We start from the raw sequence: 23,021 nt of genomic DNA, 5'->3' as shown, positions 1-23,021 counted from the left end.
TGGCAATACATGGCAATACAGACCCCTTAGAAAGCAAGACAGATGGCACTAACTCCAACAAGCAAACTAACACCATAAAGCATTAGCTATTGAGTCAAGGCTATATAGAGGGATCAGGTTTGTGTTTAAAAAAAAAAAAAAAGCTTATTTATCTTTTAACAATTGGCACTTAGAATCCATACAGTCACTGTTCCAAATGAGACAGAATCTGTTCACAGCTTAGCACAACCTTAAAAGGGTTATCCTATCAAAATGTACTCTATGAGCCTCATCTTCCAATTCAGATCCTGTTTACCAAGAGCTAATAATCTGACAAAGAAACCAAGCCAATTCCTGACATTCCACAGAACCAGGCCAGAAATGAAATGTACAGATGGATAAAAAAGAAAAAGACTTATCACATTGCTGGAGAGGTTCATTGCATTTTTGAGCAACATACATCTGCCAGAAGTACCACAAAGCACTGTGGATTAATAAAAATATGGTAAAAACTGTAAGGAAAGAAAGCAGATGAAATAAATGATTTGTTCTTTCAAGTTAGGATGTGAAGCATCCTAAACAACAAGCTTTTGTGCATGACATTATAAAATATGCCCCCAAAAGTATTTTATCTAAATGTTCTCTTCCTAGGGAGAATCACTAGCATACTTTACAATGGGTATCTTAAGCACCACATGCAAAGGAGACTACAGGTTATTGCACCATTATCTCATAGCAATCACCAGCCAATACACCAAATGATATATCTCAGTTCCTTTACAGCAGAGCTCAAAACCCTTACCACAATAAACAAATCTGAACGCCACTACACCCTAACATTTTAATAAGTGTTGCACTTAGCTTGTTCATTAAAGGTTGTTTTGTTTTTGTTTTTAGCATAGCTATTCAGAAAGTAATGTTGTGAAAATCCAATATCCAAACTGGGAGGGGAGAGATTTTAAACCACAGTGCTAACCGCCCTCTGCCCCCCCTGCAAGATTAGGTATGAAGCTATCAACCTACTGAAATGAATGCTCAAGTCAAACTTAGCAGCAGACAAGGGTGAAAGACTAAATTAAGCATCCATCTTAATACTAGCACCCATCTAAGGGGTTACAATGCTGGTGGAAATAGGGGGAGGGGAGACTAGTGATAGTGTTGTGAATGAATGAGAGAAGCTTTTCTTCCCGTAAGTAGAAAAGGGATTAGAGATATCTGAAAACAGCAGATTAGCTGATGTATCTCTCTGTGTAGACAAGAGAAGGAATCTAAAGTAACTCAGTTGTTTGGAGGAGAAGGAGGGGGGCGTTTGGGGAAAACATACACACTTTTCTAAGAGCCAGAGAATGCCATTCAATTGTAACTACGTTGGCCAGGCAGGCGGGCTGGGTGTGTGTGTGTGTGATGATACCCATCCGTCACCCTTACAATCACTTAACATCACAGCTCTGTTGACATAGGTAGCTATGACATTTTTTTAAAATAAAGGAACACGGAGTGAACTCGCCGCCCGCGATGGTGCCAACAGAGACATTATATTCGATGCATTATATCTAATTTATGGGGCATTGGGAACTGAGAAGAGCTCCCTATATGTGTAGGCCGAGTTGGCGTGGGGAAACGCAGGGGAAGAGAGGGGTTGTTTATGGCTGGGCTCTCCTCTCGACGAGACAGATAAATTATCCCCAAATGAGATACATCGAGAGAGAGAGAGAGAGAGAGAGAGAGAATGGAGTGGGGAATACTGTACTGCAAGACCAGCAAGAGGAGACTGAGGTGAGTTTCGGGGGGAAGCTGCCTGAGCCACGGCTCGGGGGTAGAGAAATACCTGGGGGCTCCTGTCGGCCGGGTTTTTCATGACCGCCTGGCGGAAGTTGTTATCCACGTAAGACGCCATCTCGCCCCTTCTCTGCTCCGGGCCGAACGAGGCGCCCCGGGCCCTCCGCTCGTCTCCTGCCGCTCACCAGCGCCTATTCCTGGCCCCGAGGCGAGGCGGGCTTCTCAGAGCCCCCAGCGGCGGGCGCCGAGAGGGAGTTGGGGAAGAGAGGCGGCTCCCGCTGGCCGCCCGTCACTCACTCCGGCCGCCGCTCTTTCCTCCTCGGCGGCGGCGGCGGCGACCAGCCCCTCGGCCTCAGCAGCGCCGCCGCCCGGTCGGGGCCTGTTGCCGGCAGCAGCAGCAGCGACTCCCAGTTCCGCCTCTGCCGGGCTGCCCGGCACTGTCTTCGGCGTCCTCGCCGCCGCCGCGGTCGTCGTCTTCGCCCTGCTTCTCCCGCCTCAGCCGCCGCCGCATCCCCTCAGGCGGCGGGGCGGGAAAGGGGCTGCCGCGTCCTGCCCGCGCTCGGGCTCCGTCTCCGGCCTGGGGAGGGAGGGAGGGAAGGGGCGGCGGAGCTGTGCCTGAGGGGAAGCAGGAGGAGGAGTGTTGTGGTCGGGCAGGCCGAGGCTCACGGCGGGAGCGGCCTCCAGCGCTCGCTCGCGCTTTGTGCTGCTGCAACCATGGTGAGGAGACGGAAAGAGGGAGCAGCGCCCGGCCACACCGGCAGCGGCGGCGGTGGCGAAGACGGCGAGGAGGAGGAGCTGCACCGCCTCAGGTTCCCGCCCCTCGAGCCCTGCTGGTCTCCTCAGCCGCAATGCAAAGCGGCGCCGCTCTCCTCGCAGCGGGGTTCAGGCCGCGCTGCCACAAAAGACTCCGGAATGCCTCGCTCCCTCCGAGAGCCGCGCTGCTTCTTATCCCTCTTCCTCGCCTTCTTGTGGTGTTTTGTTTTCTTCGCGCGCTGCCTGGTAGTAGCCCGCTATGGGCAGCCTTGCAGGCACGAACTCCGCGGGAGGAGGGGGGAAACGCAAAAGCTCTCGCTTGGGGAAGTTTCCGGCAATAAGAAGCCGCTTTCCAGCTTCATTCCGCGGACTGGCAATGCCCCGCTTCACCCGCCACTAGCACGCGCTGGAAGAGGGCGAGCCCTTGCGAATGGGTTTCTGAAGAGGTTCTCTAGTTTCTGGCATCAGCGCGAGCCACGTGAGAGCCGCTTTGCAGCCTGCGATAACCCCATTCCGTTGAGATATGTTGCAAAGGTGTTGAGAGTGGTCTACTGGTCGGAGAGAAGGGTGTGTGTGTCAGTGTCAGAATGCCAACAATAATGAAGCAGGAGGAAACCTGCGGGATGAGGGCCACCCACATGGTTCCTGGATCGACGAATGTTTCGCCACCCTGCATCAACGTTCAGGGGCAGCATCCTCCCACCTCTTTTAGCTGCACAACAACACTGGGAAGCAAGACGGAGAGAGAGGGATTGGCACAAGGCCGTCCTCTGACATTTACCCAGTGATCTTCTTCAGTGAGGGTTCTGAACCTAGGACCTAATCCAGCAGTCTAAAATCCTATACTGGCTCTCTCAAGTGTTCACACAGTGGTAGAGAAAAAACACCAGCAGTGAGGCTTGCAAATGGGACTTCTTGTGCCTCTTGCAAGATTTGCCACACGCCTCTCTAAATTCGAGTAAAGAATTTCTGCACCAGCACTGGATACTTTGAGGCAAGGGTCACCTGTATGGTGCCCTCTGAGTGCACATGCCTTTCCTGGTTCATCTAGGGTCCCATCCCACAAGAAAGAAATGATCTACTGTAACCAGTTAAAGAGTTGTGCTCTTGGTTATGGTGTGTGTTCTGTGACCATGGCAGTTTCTCCAGTTTGCGCAAAGAGGTTGGCAAACTGTGGGAAATCGGCTGCTGGCTTGAACATTGGCTATGTCTTTAGTTGAACTGGTCGAACTAGATCTTACAGGCAGGTAATGGGGAGTTCCCATGTGAAAACAGTCTCAGGAATATATGATATGTTTACAAACAATGATCTGGAAAGGACCTTGGAGGTCCAACTCTGTGTCTAACTCTTTGCTCAATGCAAGGTCTGCCATGCAAGATGCAATTATAACATCCCTGGCCGATGGTCATCCAGTCTCTACTTAAATACCAACAGCAAGAGAGAGCCCACTAACTCTTGACAGTGGAATAGCACACTTGCCATTGGGAAGCTTCCCCTGCTGCCCTGAAATTTCCACTGTTACGTCTCATGATGCCTAATAGTGCAAGAGAGAGCAAAGTCTGCTCCATGTTCTGCATCATAGTGCTTCAGATATTTGAAGACCACTGTGTCCTTAATCTTCTCCAGGATAAACATACTCAGCTCTTACAACTTTGTCACAGGACTTTGTTTTTAGACCCATGCTGATCACTTTCGTCTGTACACTTAGCCTTCTTAAAACATGACCAGAACTGAGCACATGACTTCAGATGTGGTATGACCAGCGCACGATAGAGAAGAAATACTACTTCCCATGATTGGGACACTGCTTTTGATTGTGCAGTCTACTCTTTATTTCTTTTTTTAACTAGAGAGAGAGAGAAAGAAAAAGAGAAGAAAAATACCTGTCACGCTAGTAGCTCATGTCCAACTTGTGATCCACTAAGACACCTAGATCCTTTTCACATGGATAGACTGACTATCTAAAATAAAATGTAGGAGATAATTCTTCCTGTATGACGTCTTCATGCATGATTTTGCTCATGCCTCCCTAATTCTATAGTAATCCATGACATCAAGAGTCCAAATGACCACCCCCTCCTGAGCTAACCATTGTTCTTCAGACACTGAGATGAAGCCTATCCTTGGCTGCGTTTGTATAGTTTATACCAGCAGAAACCTAGCTTATAGCTTATTAGCATTTACCTCCTGAAACTTAGTTCTGCAAATCCCTTTATTATGCCTCAACATCTGTACAAGTTCCTAAATGTGCAGATAAGGCATATGCTCTCTTTTGTTTTGGCAAAACTATTTTGGCTGCCCTACATCAATTGCACCACCTCAACCAGCGAAGCTAGAATGCATTACTGTGCCCTTCCCTAACTTTCAAAGGAAGTTTTCTTTGTGGCATCTATGACTGGTGCCCTTTGAAAGCAACCCCAAAGCCTTGTTGGAGAAACAGATTGATTAAAAAAAAAAAAAGAAATCATCCAAACGGTATACTGATAAAATTCTAGGTAAAACTTGGCTAAAATCCATGAAAACAAATAGTCACAAAGCCAGAATTAAATCAATAAAAATTTAAAACAAATAGCACTTACCTTTATAGCGTGCTTTAGAGGTGTTCAGAGTGCTTCACATTCATTATCCTGTAATCCTTACAAAAGCTTTGTAAGATAGGTTTATAAAGTTTATTACCTTTATATTGCATATGCAGGAGAAGGAAGTGCTAAGCCTAAGAAAGAGTGACTTGTTTCAAGTGAGTGCATGGTAGAGGCAAAATTCCAAGTAAGTATTTCCTAGTTTGTCAATCATCTCTTAGTTGGCTATCCTATATTAACTATAATCATGCTACTAATGCCGTTTTCTGAGTTGTTGTTGGCACCTGTATGCCTCGAAAGACAATGGAAGAGTGTGCCATAGGGGGTAAAGTCAAATCATTGGAGAGTTACAGTGCCTGCTGTGGCTGTAGAGACCAATATGGGAGAAACATGCTTTATTGCAGCTGGGGTAGATAAAGGCGTCTGGTTTTGCTGATTCAGATGCACCATGGTTATTTAGGCTGAAGACTAACAACAGTAAAAGATAACAATATATTGCATGTGAGGAGATACAACAAAACCAATAATAAAACAACAGGCTCTGTGCACTAGGTATGGGACCCAAAATTTGCAAGGCAAATAGTATGTTGGGCCCATATTTTGAGGGAGGGCGGGAGGGAGAGAGTATGTCATTCTCTTGGCATAGCTACTTTTCTCACTTCTCCCCAAGTTCGCCCACAGCTGACAAATGTCCTTGCAGAAGAGCAAAAGCAAATTTATAATACAATTTAACACCTCATCTTGTATTATGTAATGGATTTTGCTTGTATTAAATTGCTTAAACACTTACATTTGTGCTTGCCATAGCACTGCACATTACCATAGATGCTTAAATAGTAATTACATTTGTTGCAGCAACACTTCTAAGCAAGGTGCAAGTCTGTTAACTGCACTTGCTTCCCATAAACAATTTGTACTTTTTATGCCCTGGCCTGTTACAGAAACAGTCTGTAATGTTAAGGAAGCGCATAACAATCATTTGATGATAGTCTAGCACCAGTGCAAGTTAATATGTAATAATAAGTAAAATATATGTAGGAAATATGGTTTTGAAAAGAAGGTCCTTAATTGGCCGGCTCAGTTTCTCCATACGAAATCTTTATCCCATTGCATACATAGAAAAATAAAGTTTAGTATGATATCCAAGTCCAAAGTTTACAAAACCTCTGGCTTCCAAGGCCATTGCAAAAAAAAAATTCTGTGCATGAGGGACAAGGTGGCGAGGGTTTGCTGTAAGAGATCACAGCTACCTAACCCACCAGTGCTGCCAAGTGCAAGCTAGGAGTGAGTGGGTAGGGGAAACACAGCACAGGTGTGGAAAGCAGATGGTCTCAAGTAAATCCAAGCTCTATTATCCGAGGCTCACCCCAGGCCTTTGCCTCAGAATCACCTTCTAATATGGCCATCCCTCTCCTCCATACAGCCTCTCCACTATATTATATATTTAATGCCTCTTCTACTTCTTTCTTCTGTTAACGTATGTCTGGTCTGAACTGAACTGAACTGAGAGTCCCAGGTTTCAAGCTCCGACTTTAGGGCTTTAAAAGTAAGCACTTTGAACTAGGCTTGGAAGTGAACGAGGAATCAGCCAAGCTCTTTTAAAACTGGCAAGCTGTGATCCGAAGGAACTTTACCAGTTAAAAATACAGGGAGCAATATTCTTAACTGGAGCTTCTGAGCCATTTTCAAAGGCAGCCCCACATAAAGTACATCATAATCTAACCAAGAGGTTATTGGGGTGTAGCTTACTATGGATAGAGTAAAGTATATCTTCATTTTATTCATTGAGGGTTTGTTTTTTTTCTTGTTCACTTCTTCCTGTTGCTTTCCTGACTTTGACATATTTAATGCATGAGCAGCTGAAATGTTTTCCTGAGTAACATTGTGGAGCAACAAGATGAGCAAGAGAGGCAGTAAATACTCTAGAAGGACCTTGGCCATGGAGAAGAGCAGACCTGGGGCCAGTGGTCAGACAAGACAGGCACTGGTGCACAGTCCCAGGGGCTCAGAAGGGCCCCTCACTAGCCTGGCTTGGCAGTTCCACCACTTCCTCCTCACCAGCCCCCTAGTGACTGGGTTTCATTCGTTTTTTCTTTTTCCTCAGCAGTCTTATGAAAGATGTCCTGGGAAGAAGAAGGGAAACAAAGGCCAGAACCATCTTGGCAGGCGGGCTGAAGAGAGAATGGGAGAGATGCCTTGGGCTCCAGGGCTGTACTCCTGTGGGGAACAAGACTCTATTGAGATGACCATGCTACTTTTGTAACAGTATAAAGGCTGGGTGCATCCTCTGTTTTCATTATGTTTCCAGTTCATTGCAATAAAACTATGCATTTGCAACACAAAGGAGCTCTAGAGTAGAAGCAGTTGTTTATTTTATTTTTATTGTTTATTAGTCACGTCTTCAGAAAAAAACTCAAAGTGACTTACAAAAAAACTTTTAAAAGCAAGTGTAAACAAGTTAAAGAGTGCAGCAGCAACAACAGCTGTTCAAGCTACTCTATCACTACCTAAGATATGCATTCTTTAGGATCAGAGTTGCATTCTGGTTGGTTTTTAGGTTTTTCTTTTCTTTCTTTTCAGGCTGAGCTTTGAGCAATATTCACCTGATGATCTGTTGCCTCTCAATTTTTCTCCCTCAATTACTCCATAGTTTTCTTATTTCCCACCAACAGCCTAAAACAGATATGGCATTCCCTTATTGATATTCATTACATTAAAAAAATCTGTTTCCACCTCCAAAAGCAATTCACAACAAAACTAGATAACAGCATGATAATAAAGTATAAAATGCAGTACTGGAGAGAAGTGTAGAGCTAGCTTAGTCTTCATTCAGATATAATACCAACCGGAAGCTGAACAATACTTAAGTATAAAACACCAGGTTTGTTTTATGTGGAATCTCTAGTAAATTTTCATTCTTCATTTTCATAGTCCACGCTGGAGTCAGTAACAGGCTGTTAGTTCCACAGCTAATTTTTCAGCTGAAGAATCACAGAACATTTATAGTTTCACATCAAGATTACACAAGATGAATGAGGATGTGGCAACTGGCATGTGGCACCAGTTATTTAAAGAAGTCAACTGAATCATAATTAGGTCAAAGTGGGTAGGACAGCCTTCCCCAACCTGGTACCTTCCAGCTATTTTGGACTCCAACTTCTATTAGCTGGGCTTTAATGCAGCTGGGTTTTAATCCTTCTGCAAAAGGGTGCCACCCCTTGTAACCATATATGCTTGAAAAGAATGTGATTCCTTCTGCATAAGGCCATATACAAAGCACTTACAGCAATATATTTATTAGAAATTCATGTGACCTAACTAAGTTAAAGTTACCAGATTTTTTTCAATGAATTCAGGAACACCTTTCAACTTCAATGGATTCTGTATGGGGACTGATTTGTAAATCTGGGGACTGTCTCCGGGAAATGGGGACGTCTGGTAACATTAAACTAAGTGCTCTGGCAAAAGATAATTCTAGTTTAAAAATTGTATCTATGTACAGTGGTACCTCGGGTTACATACGCTTCAGGTTACAGACTCCGCTAACCCAGAAATAGTACCTCAGTTTAAGAACTTTGCTTCAGGATAAGAACAGAAATTGAGCAGCGGCAGCACGGCAGCAGCAGGAGGCCCCATTAGCTAAAGTGGTGCTTCAGGTTAAGAACAGTTGCAGGTTAAGAATGGACCTCCGGAACGAATTAAGTACGTAACCAGAGGTACCACTGTGTTTCATTTCTAAACCATCTATCAGTACAGACCCTTGAATCAATTTCAGTTGTGATTTTATCATTGTATAACCACATTTCCCCAAAGAACTATAGCCTGATATTTTTATGCTAACATACAGTACATAGGGGAATGCTGGCCTGTTGTTGTTACATAATAGAGATACACAGAACAGAAAGGTGCAGTTTAGGTGGAAGTCCTTTTTTAAATCTTTTATGTACAATGGATTGTGTGTCCTTTTCCTCCTTTTCCTTTCATTCAGCATTTCACAATGGAGAGCCAGACAGTTATTAAACTTCAAGAGAAAAAAACAATGGCTATTGAAATCAAATTTTACAAATGCTGAACTTCATTAAACATAAAGGCATTTATTTTCTCAAAAGAGTGATGATTAACATTTAATCATTTCCATTACTTACTGTTGATTACCAGTAGCTGAATCTGTGCCCTTCATAAGCTCATGAAAGAAGTAAGAATGATGGAAACCAAACTGGACAGAATAAAAATACTACAGAAAGTCCAGATACTATTGAAGTTAATGGAAAAGTCACCAAAGGTACTGATGAATGTGGAGTTAAACATTTTCAAACCAGCAGCCCATTACTCCTACTAGTAGAGCCTTAGAACTTTTAGTTTTCGTTGTTTTAAAAATATGAGACATGAAGTTTCTTGGCCATTTTTCCAACTCAGAAAATCTGTCTGCAAACTTTTCCTGAATAATTGGCAGAGTCCTCACATGGGTACAGGGTCACTTCTCTCCCCATCTGTTACTCCAACCCCCAGCCCAACTTGCTCACATACACATATACAGGAAAAAAGGGATAGGGCTACACACTTTTCCATGAGGTCTGGGTAAAAGCTGGATCCAGAATTAACATGAATCCTCTTGAATTTCCATGATTTTTACATAGGGTTCCCCCAATCCACCATCAAATTAAAACTTACATTTGTAGCTCTAGAGGTCCAGCACTTGCCAGGGAAGCAGTGTCACAAAAATGTTGATCCAAAATACTTTTCTTTTTTGTTGGATGCCAGCAAAACCACCAGTATTTCTCAGAACACACCTGTGGACACAAAGGTGCCATATGATTTCATTGTGGTTTGAGGGGTGTCATTGTAAAAAAAGAATGACAACCCATAACAATCCAGTTCAATGATTCATTTTATGTGCCATAGTGGTACCACAAATGCCAGATCCATTATTTTTATGGTTCAGAGTATGGAAATAGATGTGATCCATTATTTAACGGTGGCTTTGGGAGCTCCTGCATTAAAACTATGCAAATTCAAAAGCTTTCAGTTACATGTGTGGGGGGGGGAGTCTTATTTCTCTGACTTTCCTCTGTGCCCACTCTTTCCACTGCTTTCTTTACCCCAAGGCTTCCCCCCCCCCAAAAAAAAATCACTCTTCATTGCCTCCCACATTACATTTATCAGGCAGTGTGTAGTCCCATTTTAAAAACATTTTATGGGCCATTAGGCAAACTTCAAAGTGAAGTGCTAGCAAGACTCCAGCTGACTACCATCTTTATTTCCAAAATAATGCCTTTGGGCCTACACTGGGGCCAGCGGCATTCTGGAGAAATGAATAGGCCAAACAGCTAGAGCCTCACCAGGACTTTGCTTTGAAGCAAGCCTAGCTGCCTGGAATTTTTAAAAATTAAAATCTTGGGTCAAAGGCCTTGTGGGCACATATAGAGATCTTTATGCCTCCCATTAAGGAAGGCAAGTATAGAAGCAAATCATCAGAATATAACTTCCTACTTTATTAAATGAAGGCCCTATTTTTCTCATTTCTTCAGTAGTGCTTTTAGAATCAATTCCACTGATCTGGTTGGTGCAAGACACCTGCATACTGTACTTTGAGGAAGTGCTCCCTTCCTCAGAACCTGACCTAGAGAGCACCTGTGACACCCATCTAACCCACAATATCTTCCTCAGAGTGAGGCCAGAGGTGGGCAGACCAGAGAGTCTCACATTGGCCCTTAGCCACTTTTTGAAGTACCAAATGCTACAGGCACAAAAGCAGTGATGGTGGGTGGCAGTGGCATCAGCCATGGGGATGGATAAGGGCATGTGATTCATTGTCCCACCTTATCTGCCACTTAAGCCATGTAGGTCATAATATGGCCAGATCTAAGCTCAAGGTGATAAGCAGATGGAAAATGTTACATTAAGATCTTTGTCCATGCCTTTTTTTCTTGGATCACCCAATGAGTAGTGACCAACAGGATCTTGTATTTTCCACGTCCTTCTTGGATACAGACATACAGAACCAATTGCAACCTATCATTTTCCATGTGCATGCCTCTGTGGGTACTGGCCAACACAGTACAAGAGAACTTCTGATGAGTGTTCTCTTAGGTAAGAATGTTATGGCATTTTAAGAGATATGAGTGACAGCAGCCAAAAGGGAAGGCATGTGGATGGAGTAGCTGAAAGTCAAGCCAATGCCCATGAAGCCTTTATCCAATTGATTCATCACTTTTATTACTTCTTTGAATAAGCAAGGAAATATAAAAAAGTGAAACTATAACAGAGAGTTTTCCATATACAGTACAACAAAACAGAGGTTTTTGGTTGTGCAAAGAGTCTTTGGCTTCTTTGAGATTTTTTCAATATTTTTACTCTCCAGGAGTCATAAGGTAAAGGTAAAGGGACCCCTGACCATTAGGTCCAGTCGTGGCCGACTCTGGGGTTGCGGCGCTCATCTCGCTTTATTGGCTGAGGGAGCTGGCGTACAGCTTCTGGGTCATGTGGCCAGCATGACTAAGCTGCTTCTGGCGAAACCAGAGCAGCGCACGGAAACGCCATTTACCTATTTATCTACTTGCACTTTGACGTGCTTTCGAACTGCTAGGTTGGCAGGAGCAAGGACCGAGCAACGGGAGCTCACCCCGTCGCAGGGATTCAAACTGCCGACCTTCTGATTGGCAAGTCCTAGGCTCTGTGGTTTAACCCACAGCGCATAGGGTGCACCAATAAATTATCCTAAACTAAAAGCACAGGGGGATCTAAATTTAAGTTTTGTCATCAGGTTCAATACAGCTTGCATCTATGTAGACATAGGACTGAGCTGTAAGTCTTTACTATAGAAGAGCATTATGAGCATTTCAGTGAATACTCATAAAATCTTGCTAATCAGAACTGGTTTTCAAAGATGCTCCTTACAAATGTGCTAAAAGCCAATAATGATAATCCAGTACTATAGTTCTATGAATGAAACAGGTGCTATCTATGCTGAATATCCTATTAACAATGAACAGAGAATCTCCATGACAACGGTGGGCTATTTAAGTTTCTGCAAACTACTCCCTTCTGAAAGTTGACAATGTTCATTGAAACAGTTTCTCTCCTGAACCATTAGGGTTGGAAAATGATGAGTACTATGCGCAGCCACATTCCAATATATAGTGCTTCAGTCCTTATAAATTTTACTATAACACACACTTCCAGAGTGTATAAGAGAGAAACAGTAGAAAAGCAATGAATATGCATGACTGTAAAAACAGAATGCATGGAAGCAAACATGCAAATCTCAACACCCCCCCCAAAAAAATCATATCTGAATGACCCTTTTGCAATATACAGCCACCCACAGAAAGCTAAGATAAAAGTCCTTTGGATTTGAAAGGATTTGAGTTCATTACTACTTTTTCCAGGTTTATTGCAGTGTCATGCTTATTAGAATATTTAGCATGTATTTATAACAAATTTCATGTATTCAAATTACTTCATTTACATTGTGATAGCAATCCTTACAACAATCCTAGAAGGCAAGTCATATTGCTGAAACTATGAGAGCAGTGTTACTTGGTGGGTTCATGATGGATGACAGCTCTGAACTAGAAACTTTCCAGCTCACATCCTGCAATTTCTTTGCAAAATAGGTAAGATCAATTGGTGAAAAGCAAATTGCTTGGAATAAAAACGATTTTTGTTTTTCCAGACATGTCAAGACAGTTAGAAGTTTGCTAAATATCATTTCAAAATCAATGGGCAAGTCCTACTCAGAGTAGGGCTATTAATTGGGTCTACTCTGAGTAAAGCTCAATTAATGACACCCCCCCATATTTTAAAAGCAGATAATGCATATTTAAAAGAAAATGTGCTTACAAAGTGAGCTTCAGATTGCTCTTTCTGGAAAGCTGATATACCATACTTGCTCAGATTGAATGTTTGTAGTAGGACAATGTTGGATTACAGTACACCCATTGAATATAAGAGGGGGATCCAAATTTTATTTCAACTACTTTCACAACCTATGCTTAATTTGCAAAAATGCAAACAAATGTTTGAAAACAAACATGAAGACATGGATCTTTCAAGCTGTGCACAACAATAAAGCACACAATACAATCTTCCCAATGCTCCTATTAGCCAGCCTAGGAAGTCTATGCTCAAGGGGCCTTCAGACAGTGCCAGAAATGGAAAAGAGGGATTCTCAAATATAAATAAGCTTAGTGAGCTCCAAGCCAAGTCTGTGGGACCTGCAGAGTATCTCAGGAAAGGCTGAAGACCTAATGGGGTTTCCTCAAACAGGAGCTTTAAAAAAGTAACTGATTCTGTGCCTGAGTCAAAACATTATTATTCTAGACACATAATTTCTTTTGTCAATCAATATCCATTGTTTGCTACACAACTGAAATAGGTTATGACGAAACAGTTCCTTGGAAAGAGTCTTTGGCATGTTTTGACTGACTCATTTGATTACTATGTACAAAAGCCACTCTCCCATCTTTTCTGTATCTTAGATGCTTTAACAGTATGTTATATATTTTTTGCAATAAACGTATGCAATTTCTGAAAAATCCACGAGTGGTTTTGTTGCTTTAAATGTAATGATCCCTTGGTGGAACATTTACCTTGTTTGTGTTTCTTCATCATGTCGTTTTAACCCAAGTCTGTTCAAACATATGGCCTAGTGGGTGTGTGGGAATGAATGAATTTTTCCGCATAGGCTATAGATTTTAAGTAGATCTGCTTAGTTTGGAATGCCAACCCAAACAACAGAATGATAAATACTGTGAGGTACCAGGTTCATCCACAATTTAAAACTCAGTTAAGGGGGCAAACCAGCCAGACAAGAAAACGTCCACTCCATGCACACACGCGGCAGCTGCTCATTGTTCAACTGCTAGACTTTTCCTATAAAGCAGCAAGCATCCCCCCAGAATCCTGGGGATCAGCTCTCATTAAAACCTAATCACTGCCTCATCCCAGCAAAGTTCATTCCATGTAGGTCAAAGCTGTGGTGAACTGTTAAGGCAGTCTAAAGCCTTCTGTGGAATTGTTCAAATTGCATCTGACAAGATGATTCTAATGCACTTACTCTCTCTCTCTCTCTCTCTCTCTCTCTCTCTCTCTGTGTGTGTTAAATATATATTAGCCAACTTCTGCAGTTGCGGGGTGGGGAAAAGAAGTGTACCTTATGGAAGATCAGGTGATACAACGAGGTCAGTAATACTTCTAGTACAGAAGCCTTCACAAGTATTCATGTAGTATGAAGTAATTATTCGGGAATGTTTGAGTTGCTTAAGAGAAGTGTGCTTCCTCACATGAGCCAAAATGGCAGCTGTCTTTCCACAATGTACAAAACATAGTACAGTAGTACCTTGGTTATCAAACTTAATCCATTCCAGGAGTCCGTTCGACTCCCGAAATCATCCGAAAACCAACACACGGCTTCTGATTGGCTGCAGGAGCTTCCTGCACTCAATTGGAAGCTGCAGAAGCCGTGTCAGACGTTCAGCTTCTGAAAAATGTTCGCAAACCGGAACTCTTACTTCTGGGTTTGCAGCATTCAGGAGCCGATTTGTTCGACAACTAAGCCATTTAAGAACCAAGGTACCACTGTAGTAACATAAACTCAATACTAGAAGTCTCCAGCCAAATAATTAGATGTGTATTACAAACCAATGCCCACAGTCCCTTGCTTTTCACCTTATTTTTTCTCACTTCCTTTAACTATCTTATCTCTTGGCCACTGTCCCTAGTACACTTGCCCCTTTCTGGCCTTAAGCATTGCGAGGTTTCTTCATCTTTCCTCCCTCTTGTCCTCGCCACATTCCTCTGTATACCCATATATGTACATTTTTCTAACATGAAAACACACACACAATTCTGATATATCTGAATTAATGAAGTCATATGGCTATCTCTCGGCTTAGGATTTCTTTGTTTGTGAAAGCCTGCACATTGCTAACTAGTCGCAGATGTCTGGATCTATTGAACAGAAGCAAATGATTCATTTTCCTCATTATTCAATCATTCCAAGATGCATTTAAACATCTGTTATGTAAGTCTTCTCAATGGCAGTCCAAAACATCTGATGCATTTTTATCCCAAAATGACAGACTATAGCAAAATCATGCTTATTTCTGGAACCTATGGGAAATATCACAATGGTTTCAGTAAAATCAGTTCCAGGTCCATCCTTTGGTGGCTGGAAATCAAAAGAAACAGAAATAAAAATCAGTTACTTCAAATGTTACTATGTCTTCCTAAATATTCAGGAGTGGTTTCATAATCTCTCCCCAGAATACTTAATTGTCTGGGAATTGGACACTATTACGTGACTGAAAATGGCATCGATGCAAAAGGAAGAGATTGGCAGTTGCTTCCTTGGTGTAGGAACTCAGATCTTTTGTATCACACATAGTACCACAAGATAGAAAATGTTTCATTTTTACAATGTATAAAGGGCAGAGCAACTCTGTTTACTGCTGCATTGATGGAGCAGCCACTGTATCTTATACATACTCAGACCAGGAGGGGAGGGGAAAAACACACAACCATAACATACAAAAACAACGTTAAAATGACAAACATGCCCACAGTGTTCCTGGAAACACCAGCAGTGGCAACCAAATAGAAACTATGCAAGTGATTGCCACCCACACATGGAGCTAATGAACTCCATGTTTGGGTTGGTATAAAGTTCTGCCGTTGACAGGGGTGCAGCCATGAATTTGGGTGGTATAGGATACAGCATAAATGCACTCATCCTCTGTATTGCCCCTCATAGTGACTGCACAATGTTTCAGCCATTCTGCCAATGTATCTGGAGGGTTCTGCTGGCATATCTATTATGCCAGTAGCATATCATGAGTTCCATTATATCCCATAGCCCCTCAATCAGCACAACCTGAGTATATTAGGACTGCACCCTAAACATCCTAGAACTAGGGCTGCCATACACCCACAATTTCCCAGACATTTCTGGGATTTCAAAGGCAGAATTGACATCTGGGGGGAATTTCCAAAAGGTTTGTCCTGGATCTTAGGCAAGTCAATAAAAAATCACCCTACCAGAACTCACACTACAGCCTTGAATTTCACTATGGTAGTCATGTCCTATATTATTGTGAAATATTCTATAGTTATGAAATGTTGTCTACAGAATATATTATAAATACATTTGTTGTAACCATCTAGTACTCAAAGTTTAACATATTGCAGCTGCCTTGTCACTGGTCTCTTCTTATAAACCAGGTTTGGTCTCAGAAATCCAAGACATTTAATGTCACATCTTCCAAATGAGCATTTCTCCACCCCATGAAAGCTTTTATTTATTTATTTTAAAAAATTAAGAAATCAACAGAAAAGCTCCTGAATTAGACCTGTGCTTTTTATGCTTTTAGAAATTAATAGTAGGGCAGTGGATGTTGGTGACAGCAAACACAGAAAACAAAGCATTTTAACAATACCTTCAGGCTGTAGTTCCTTCTCCAAAACCACTTTTTTCAAACTTACCCATCTATTACTTCAATGAATTTGTTTCAAGTTGTGGCTAATGAAAGGAGAGTGGGGTGTGGCGACGGGGAGGCTTGAACATTGCTCAGTCTGGGGAGGAACTTCGTCAGGTGTCAGAACTTAACGCGACTAGTTTGTGCTTGTTCCTTTCTCTCCACCCTTGAGTTGGCCCAGGATTTGGACCTGGCAACAGTCGGGAGTTTTTAATTCACAGCAGCCAGACTTTCTCCTACAGAACACAAGAGACTTGGAATCCAGTTTCAGAAGATTCTTTTGAAAGGGATGTATGGGGAAACCCAGCCAGATGGGCATGGTATAAATAATATATTATTTATATTATTATTATTATTATTATTATTATTAATGTATGTGAAAACTATTTCTGCATCCATTCCTTCTTGCCAGCCTCTTCATTTTAGTACATTAAAATGCATCTTAATCAACTTCCTTCTCCATTCTAATGCAGGGCACATATGTAGGAGTCTCAGGGAAGCAGCTGAGGCTGGGAGGGTCTTTTATGAGCTTTGGTTGATATGCCAGTTACACTTGCTGTTGAAAGATGCAAGACCTGGCAACTGTCATCAGCGTTTTGGTCACTTCCAGACTGGATTATTGTAGTGTTTCCTACAATACCGGTAATCTTTGAAGACGGTCTGGAAACTTAAAGCTTTTGCAGAATGCTAATGTAGAATGCTTGATTACTGACAGGCTGAAGTTGGTGCTCTCATATATATCACCTTTTCTAAAAGATCTGTAACAGACTCCAATTAATTTCCAAGCTCAGTTCAAGGACCTGGTTTTAACTTTAAAGCCCTAAATGTCCAAGGAGGTGCCAGTTATCTCAGAGAACACTTTCTCCCCTATAAAACTCCTCCACATTTGAGATTCACCAATGAGGTTCTATTACAGGTTCCATACTTGATAAGGGATACAAGAAGCAAAATATTTGTTTCCACTGGAGCTTTGGAACACCTTTTCATGGGAGGAGCTCCCTTGACGCCTTCCATTTCTCTTGTACAGTACCAGAATGGCCCGACTAGAAGCCTCCCTCCCATGGCAAATAGCGGTGGGGAGCCCTTTAATCAGGTCCACAATCCAGCAGAAAAGGACTTCCAAAAATATTCCCTGTGCACTGTGGTCCTGATTCCTGCCCCCCCCATACTTTTTTTTTTATTAAAAGAACCCAATTAAGCTATACATTTGATGCAATGGGCAGTTTGGTCCTTACTGTCTAGTAAGTATGCACAGTGTTTCAGTCAAAGACAACACACATATGCAAATATATGTGGCATAAAACTCTGTTGAACTCAGTGGGCCTCGGTCATGAGTAAATACTCAAAAAAATGAGCTATCTTTGTAAAAAAAAGAAAGAAAATGAAACAGTACTTCTACACTACTTCATATCCCTATACAGTGGCACCTTGGTTTACGAACTTAATCCGTTCTGGAAGTCCGTTCTTAAACCAAAGCATTCTTAAACCAAGGCGTGCTTTCCCATAGCAGTGGGGGATTCAATTTACAAATGGAACACACTCCAGTTCACAAACCAAAACAGCGGGGGATTCAATTTACGGTACAAATGGAATACACTCAACAGGAAGCGGAAACATGTTCTGCTTCCGAGGCAAAGTTCACAAACCAAAATACCTACTTCCAGGTTTGCAGCATTCTTAATCCATGTTGTTCATAAACTAAGCTGTTCTTAAATCAAGGTACCACTGTAATATGAATACTGTGAAAATTACTATTTTCCAAAACTTCTAAAGCATACACACATCCTGCATGGGGGGAAATATCTGATACCAGCTGAAGGGGCTTCAGAAATTGGTGCAAACACAGCAGACCCCAGAACACATTCTGTTGACAGAGCCTTTGCACTGGCAAAGATGGCAGAATGGCCCAAACAAAACAGTGTCAAGGGGGAATGTGGGGATGGACACACTGTCCCCATATCTAATGCTGCTTCAGTCCACAGCTGCATCCTTGTCAACAGCCCAATTCTACGCCAGCCCCAGACCTGGCACAAATAATTTCCTCCCCATTGACTTCAACATGAGGCAGGAAACAGCAACTTCCACCTTCTGTGACTCCGTCCACATTAGCCAATGGCTGCCCTTGTTGCTGGCTCCTCCCATTGGCTGCTTGGCCAAAAGAAGGCTTATCCTGCCCTGGGTGGTCTTGAATGCTTATCCTAGGAGACCTGTGTATGCTCTTCACAGGCAGACTTTAATCAGGTGCTATGTTTATGTAGCCCCACCTTCTTCCCTCTGGCCTGAATGGATGCCTGAGGAAACTGGTTTCTGTGCCATTGGGGCCAATGGATTTTGGACACTGTGCTGCCATTCTGTATATTGTGTGTAAGCGGGGCTGCAAGGGTATGTCCTTGTTGTCATGAGTTCCTTGGCTGACTGGCACAGTCCCCGATTGGTGGGCACTGGCAGTGTTCCCAGGGATGCTGGGGGCTGCCTGTCATTTTTAATGCAGCTATTGTATTTTCTGGTTGCTTTTTTCTATCCTGGGCCAAGGTTACTTTGATGCAATGGCTGTTCAACTTGTATAGGGGTGGTGCAATGCACCCTGGCATTATGTTAGCCTAAGCTTGCTCTATAAGCATCAGAGGCTTTGTGCACCAGTTCTGTAGGAATGTCTGTATCTATCCATGCTTTAAAAATATGTTTCTGTAATAGCATCCATATGCACCTTGAATACAAGAAAGAAACTGCAAGACAGCTTGTCTGTGAAAAAAAGCTCCCCCCCCCCCTTTATGCTGCCCACCCTACCATTTGGCATTTAGCCAATTGTAGTAGATGGTGGAGGGGCTGCAAAGAGCTCTGGAAGAAAGAATGTGCATGTTAAGCAGAGCACAGCTTTTGTGAGGGGTGAGAAAAATAAGGGAAACATTCTCCACTGCCAAAGAACCAAGTGGTAAATACAAAAGACAGGGAGGGGTGGGGGTGGGGGATAAATTGTCAGAGGCTGCTGAATAACCGCCAATATGTTTAGAACAGCTCAGAATGTGCATAGACTATTAAGGCTATTCCTCAATGCCAGTGTGCATTTTTTTTATTTTTTTACAAACCTCTTTTTCTATACAACTCAAAGTAATCTAAAGTAAATATAATAAAAACTTGAGTACAGAGCAAATATTGGTTGATGTTGTTTTAAAAGGCTTAAAATCTAATTAACAATACATTCCATCATATAGTTCAATCTACCAACAATGAAAGCTTATTGGGCACTTGTCCAAATAGGAAGATTTGAACCAGTTTTCTGACAGTTATTAATGTGTGTGTGTGTGTGTGTGTGTGTGTGTGTGTGTGTGTGTGTGTGTTTAAATTCTCCCAAGTCCAAGGTTCGGTAATGCTTTTATATAGGACCAACCATTTAGTCACAAAAATGTGCCAGGTGTTCAGGTTCTCCAGAACTCTTCATTAGGGTAGATGTTAACAAAGCAGAGTGTGGTGGGGTAAAGGGGGGGGGGGACGACGACGACAACGACAAGGAAGTACAAACATTAAGCTTGATGCTGTAGCCATGAGGTCATCCTGTAGAGTCATTTCCAAGATTCAGATTGCAAACTGATGAAGTCCGTCCCAGGTGCTCCAGATATCTGCTAACACAGGGGTCAGCAACACAAGCGGGCCACAAGCGGTGCCCGGGGTTCGTTTAACCAGCCCATGAGCTGTTCCTGAACCGCACTGCCTGCTCGGCGAGTCCCCATGCATGCGCAGATGCCAGAAATATCGCGAGCGCGGGTGCTCACGATCTGGCCAACGGAGGGATCTCTGCTGGAGTGAACTGGCCCAGGCGAGGTAAACCTTGCCGACCACTGAGCTAATACTCCTAAGAAACCATGGCTGCTTTCCTCATTGTTAGAAGCAAATAAAATAAAGAACGATTTGACTACTTGCTAATGGCAGCTAGACTGAACATCACATGCTTTTGGAAGTACATGGATAAAGCCATGGTAGAAATTTGGCATGACAAAGTCTGATTTCTGGTGATGTCAGAAAAGCTAAGCTTTTCATAGAGAGGGATATCAAGATATGACATCTTTTATTTAGTGTGGTGTGACTTTACTAAATATATAAATGAGGGGGTAGAGGCCCCTGATATACCAGCAAGGCATACAAGGTTTGTGAAACTCTTAATAGCTAAAAGCCTTGCTATCAAAATCAGTCATCAGTACCTTGGGAACTCTATGGTGCATGCTATGGAACTTGTGAAGAGAGGCAGAATAATCAGACTAAGCACCAACCTTGGTTTTATATCTTATTTGCTTTTGCTTGCCTTTGTGGTAATTCTGGGCGTTTCTCTCTTGTGTTTGTTATTTATGATTTGTAGCCTTTTACTTAAGAATAAAATAAAATGATCCATGTACAGAAGCTTTCTAGGCTGACAATTGAATCTATGTAGCAGCAGGCTAGTACTTTTTTAGATATTTAAGCAATGAATTTGGGTCATATGGTGGGCTGTGCTGATATTGAAATGAGGCCGTTTTAATCTGTTTCAGGGTTGGTAATCTGGTACAGAGGGGATCAGCTGGCCCAGTGGACATAATACCAACCTTCCTGGGGGTACCCTAGCATTTATAGGCACCATGTCAGTGACCCCAACCTTAGAAGGTCTAACTGTACAAGACTTGTGGATGGGTGGGTGTGTATGTATGTGTGGGAATCTGGATTGAGCCACAATGCTGGGTGAGGAGGGATTAATCTTTTCCTGCAGTGCTTTTGCAATGACCCCTGCCCCAAAGCTGCTGTTTGTCCCACTAGTGACTAGAGGACACTTAGGTGCACAGACAATGCAGACTCTTGGGGTGAAATCAATCATCAGACTCCGATACCATCACTGGAAGAATTCATTTCCTGTAAGACTAAGATAATGTACATGCACTTATAAATGCCCCCATGTATGAACTCACCAACTCAGATTTCACCTGGAAATAAGTGAGGAGGTATACATTCTTACATAAACCAGATGTATATATGCATTATTTATATGAAAGGTAAGAGGGTGTGGGGAGAAACAGTAGATAAAATTACACCGGGTTTCTAAGGTGGCTTATAGGTACTGTCCATAAAATACGTTAGTTTTACAGTGCAATCCTAATCCTACCCCCCACTTGCCTAAGAGTATGTCCTATTGAACTCAGTGGTTTACTTATGAGTAGACATGTATACAACTGCACTGTTAAAATCTCTCTCTCTCTCTCTCTCTCTCTCTCTCTCTCTCTCTCTCTCACACACACACACACACACACACACACACTATGGCTTCTCATTGCTTATTCTAACCAATATGCTTTCCTTATTTTTCCACAACTTTCCCCTTCATCCTTAACAAATGACATGCTTAAAGGATGGCCCCTTATCAGGTTGTATTTTTTCCAGGGCTATTAAGTAGCCTGGTGAGAGGAGATGCGAACTGGAATGGGCATGGGTTGGGAAATCCCGATGGCCTGTAGAGAAACATTTGGCTTCCAGGCTTCAGGTTTCCAACCTCTGTTCCAGAAGTTTGATAATTTCCACCAATTAACACAGAACAGACTAAGGTGAGACAAAAGAAGACAGGTGGGACAACGAGAAAGAAGATTGCATTAAGATAGCCAAGAGATAGTCAAGTCATGCGCCAGAGTTTTTGCCAAGAGGAACAGCCATATTTTCAAAATGTAGTAAAAGGAGAAGTGGCACATTTCAGCGAATTACTTAATATAGGGAGCAAAGGAGAAAGAGTGGGGAATCAAGATAAAGCCAAAGCTTGAACAGTAACATTTGTCCTTGGATAAAAGGGGTATGAGAGAAGGGCTGGAGGAAAGATTGAACATACTGAGTTTGAGATGATGACACCAGGCATCAAAGCTGAAATACTGAAGAGGCAGTTCATGATGCAGGGACTGGAATGAAAAGGAGAGTTTAGGATGTGTGTAATCTGTACAGGAGGCACTGAAAGCTGTGGGATTTGATGAAGTCACCCAGGGAGAGTGAGTAAAGGCTAGAGAAGAGCAGAGGGCCAAGAACAGATCCCCGAGGAACAACGCAAAGAGAAAACAGACTTGCTAATCATGATGTGGTCATGATCATGTGTGCCTTTGTGTATCTGGTCTCTGCTTTGCTCACCCAGTTCAACTTCAGCAACATCCTCATACTCACAAGAGAAACAGGCAAATCTCCCGTTGTATTTCAGTACTCTTTAATTACTGCAAGCTAGAGAACAAAGCAATTAATGGCAAGACACCAGGGGGAAGAATGCAGAGGATAATAATTAAGAAAGGGGGGTGGGAATAATCTAGGACAGAAACAATGTATTTTGGAAGAGAAATGCTTAGGCACCAGCAGGGAAAGTAAAAAAAAAGCAAAAAAGCAAAACAAAACTATTGTCTTGGTATTCCTTCTGCTATCAAGAAAGGGTTCTCCAAATCTCTGTGTTCCATTTTCATCCTTCTAGTC

The 23,021-nt window shown here is 42.6% G+C and overlaps 1 protein-coding gene and 2 long non-coding RNA genes across 11 annotated transcripts in view; 1 reads left to right on the top strand and 2 right to left on the bottom strand.

Annotated features, from left to right (window-relative positions):
* Positions 1–3,747, bottom strand: part of RAPGEF2 (Rap guanine nucleotide exchange factor 2) — a 153,699-nt gene extending 149,952 nt beyond the window's left edge. For all 9 annotated transcript variants that reach the window (XR_014529989.1, XR_014529990.1, XR_014529991.1 and 6 more), the window contains exon 1: positions 1,808–3,747. Coding sequence is in view for 6 of the 9 variants with exons in the window: in XM_083520201.1 (XP_083376327.1) it covers positions 1,808–1,876 (69 nt within the window). In the remaining 3 variants the exon portion in view is untranslated. The remainder of the gene's footprint in view (positions 1–1,807) is intronic.
* On the top strand, positions 1,459–7,436 carry LOC310714760. The gene is made up of 3 exons (XR_014530045.1): positions 1,459–1,755; positions 5,208–5,278; positions 7,196–7,436. It is a non-coding gene; the product is annotated as an uncharacterized lncRNA (long non-coding RNA).
* Positions 7,437–7,518: 82 nt separating this feature from the next.
* The window catches only part of LOC310714765, a 48,465-nt gene continuing 32,962 nt past the window's right edge, over positions 7,519–23,021 (bottom strand). Inside the window, exon 3 of the long non-coding RNA XR_014530053.1 lies at positions 7,519–7,764. This is a non-coding gene — a long non-coding RNA (uncharacterized lncRNA). The remainder of the gene's footprint in view (positions 7,765–23,021) is intronic.

The sequence above is a fragment of the Podarcis liolepis genome, assembly GCF_965112155.1.
Source record: "Podarcis liolepis genome assembly, chromosome: 9".
NCBI lineage: Eukaryota > Metazoa > Chordata > Lepidosauria > Squamata > Lacertidae > Podarcis > Podarcis liolepis.
The sequence above is the reverse complement of the archived record's forward strand: the minus strand, read 5'-3'. Positions and strand labels throughout refer to the sequence as shown.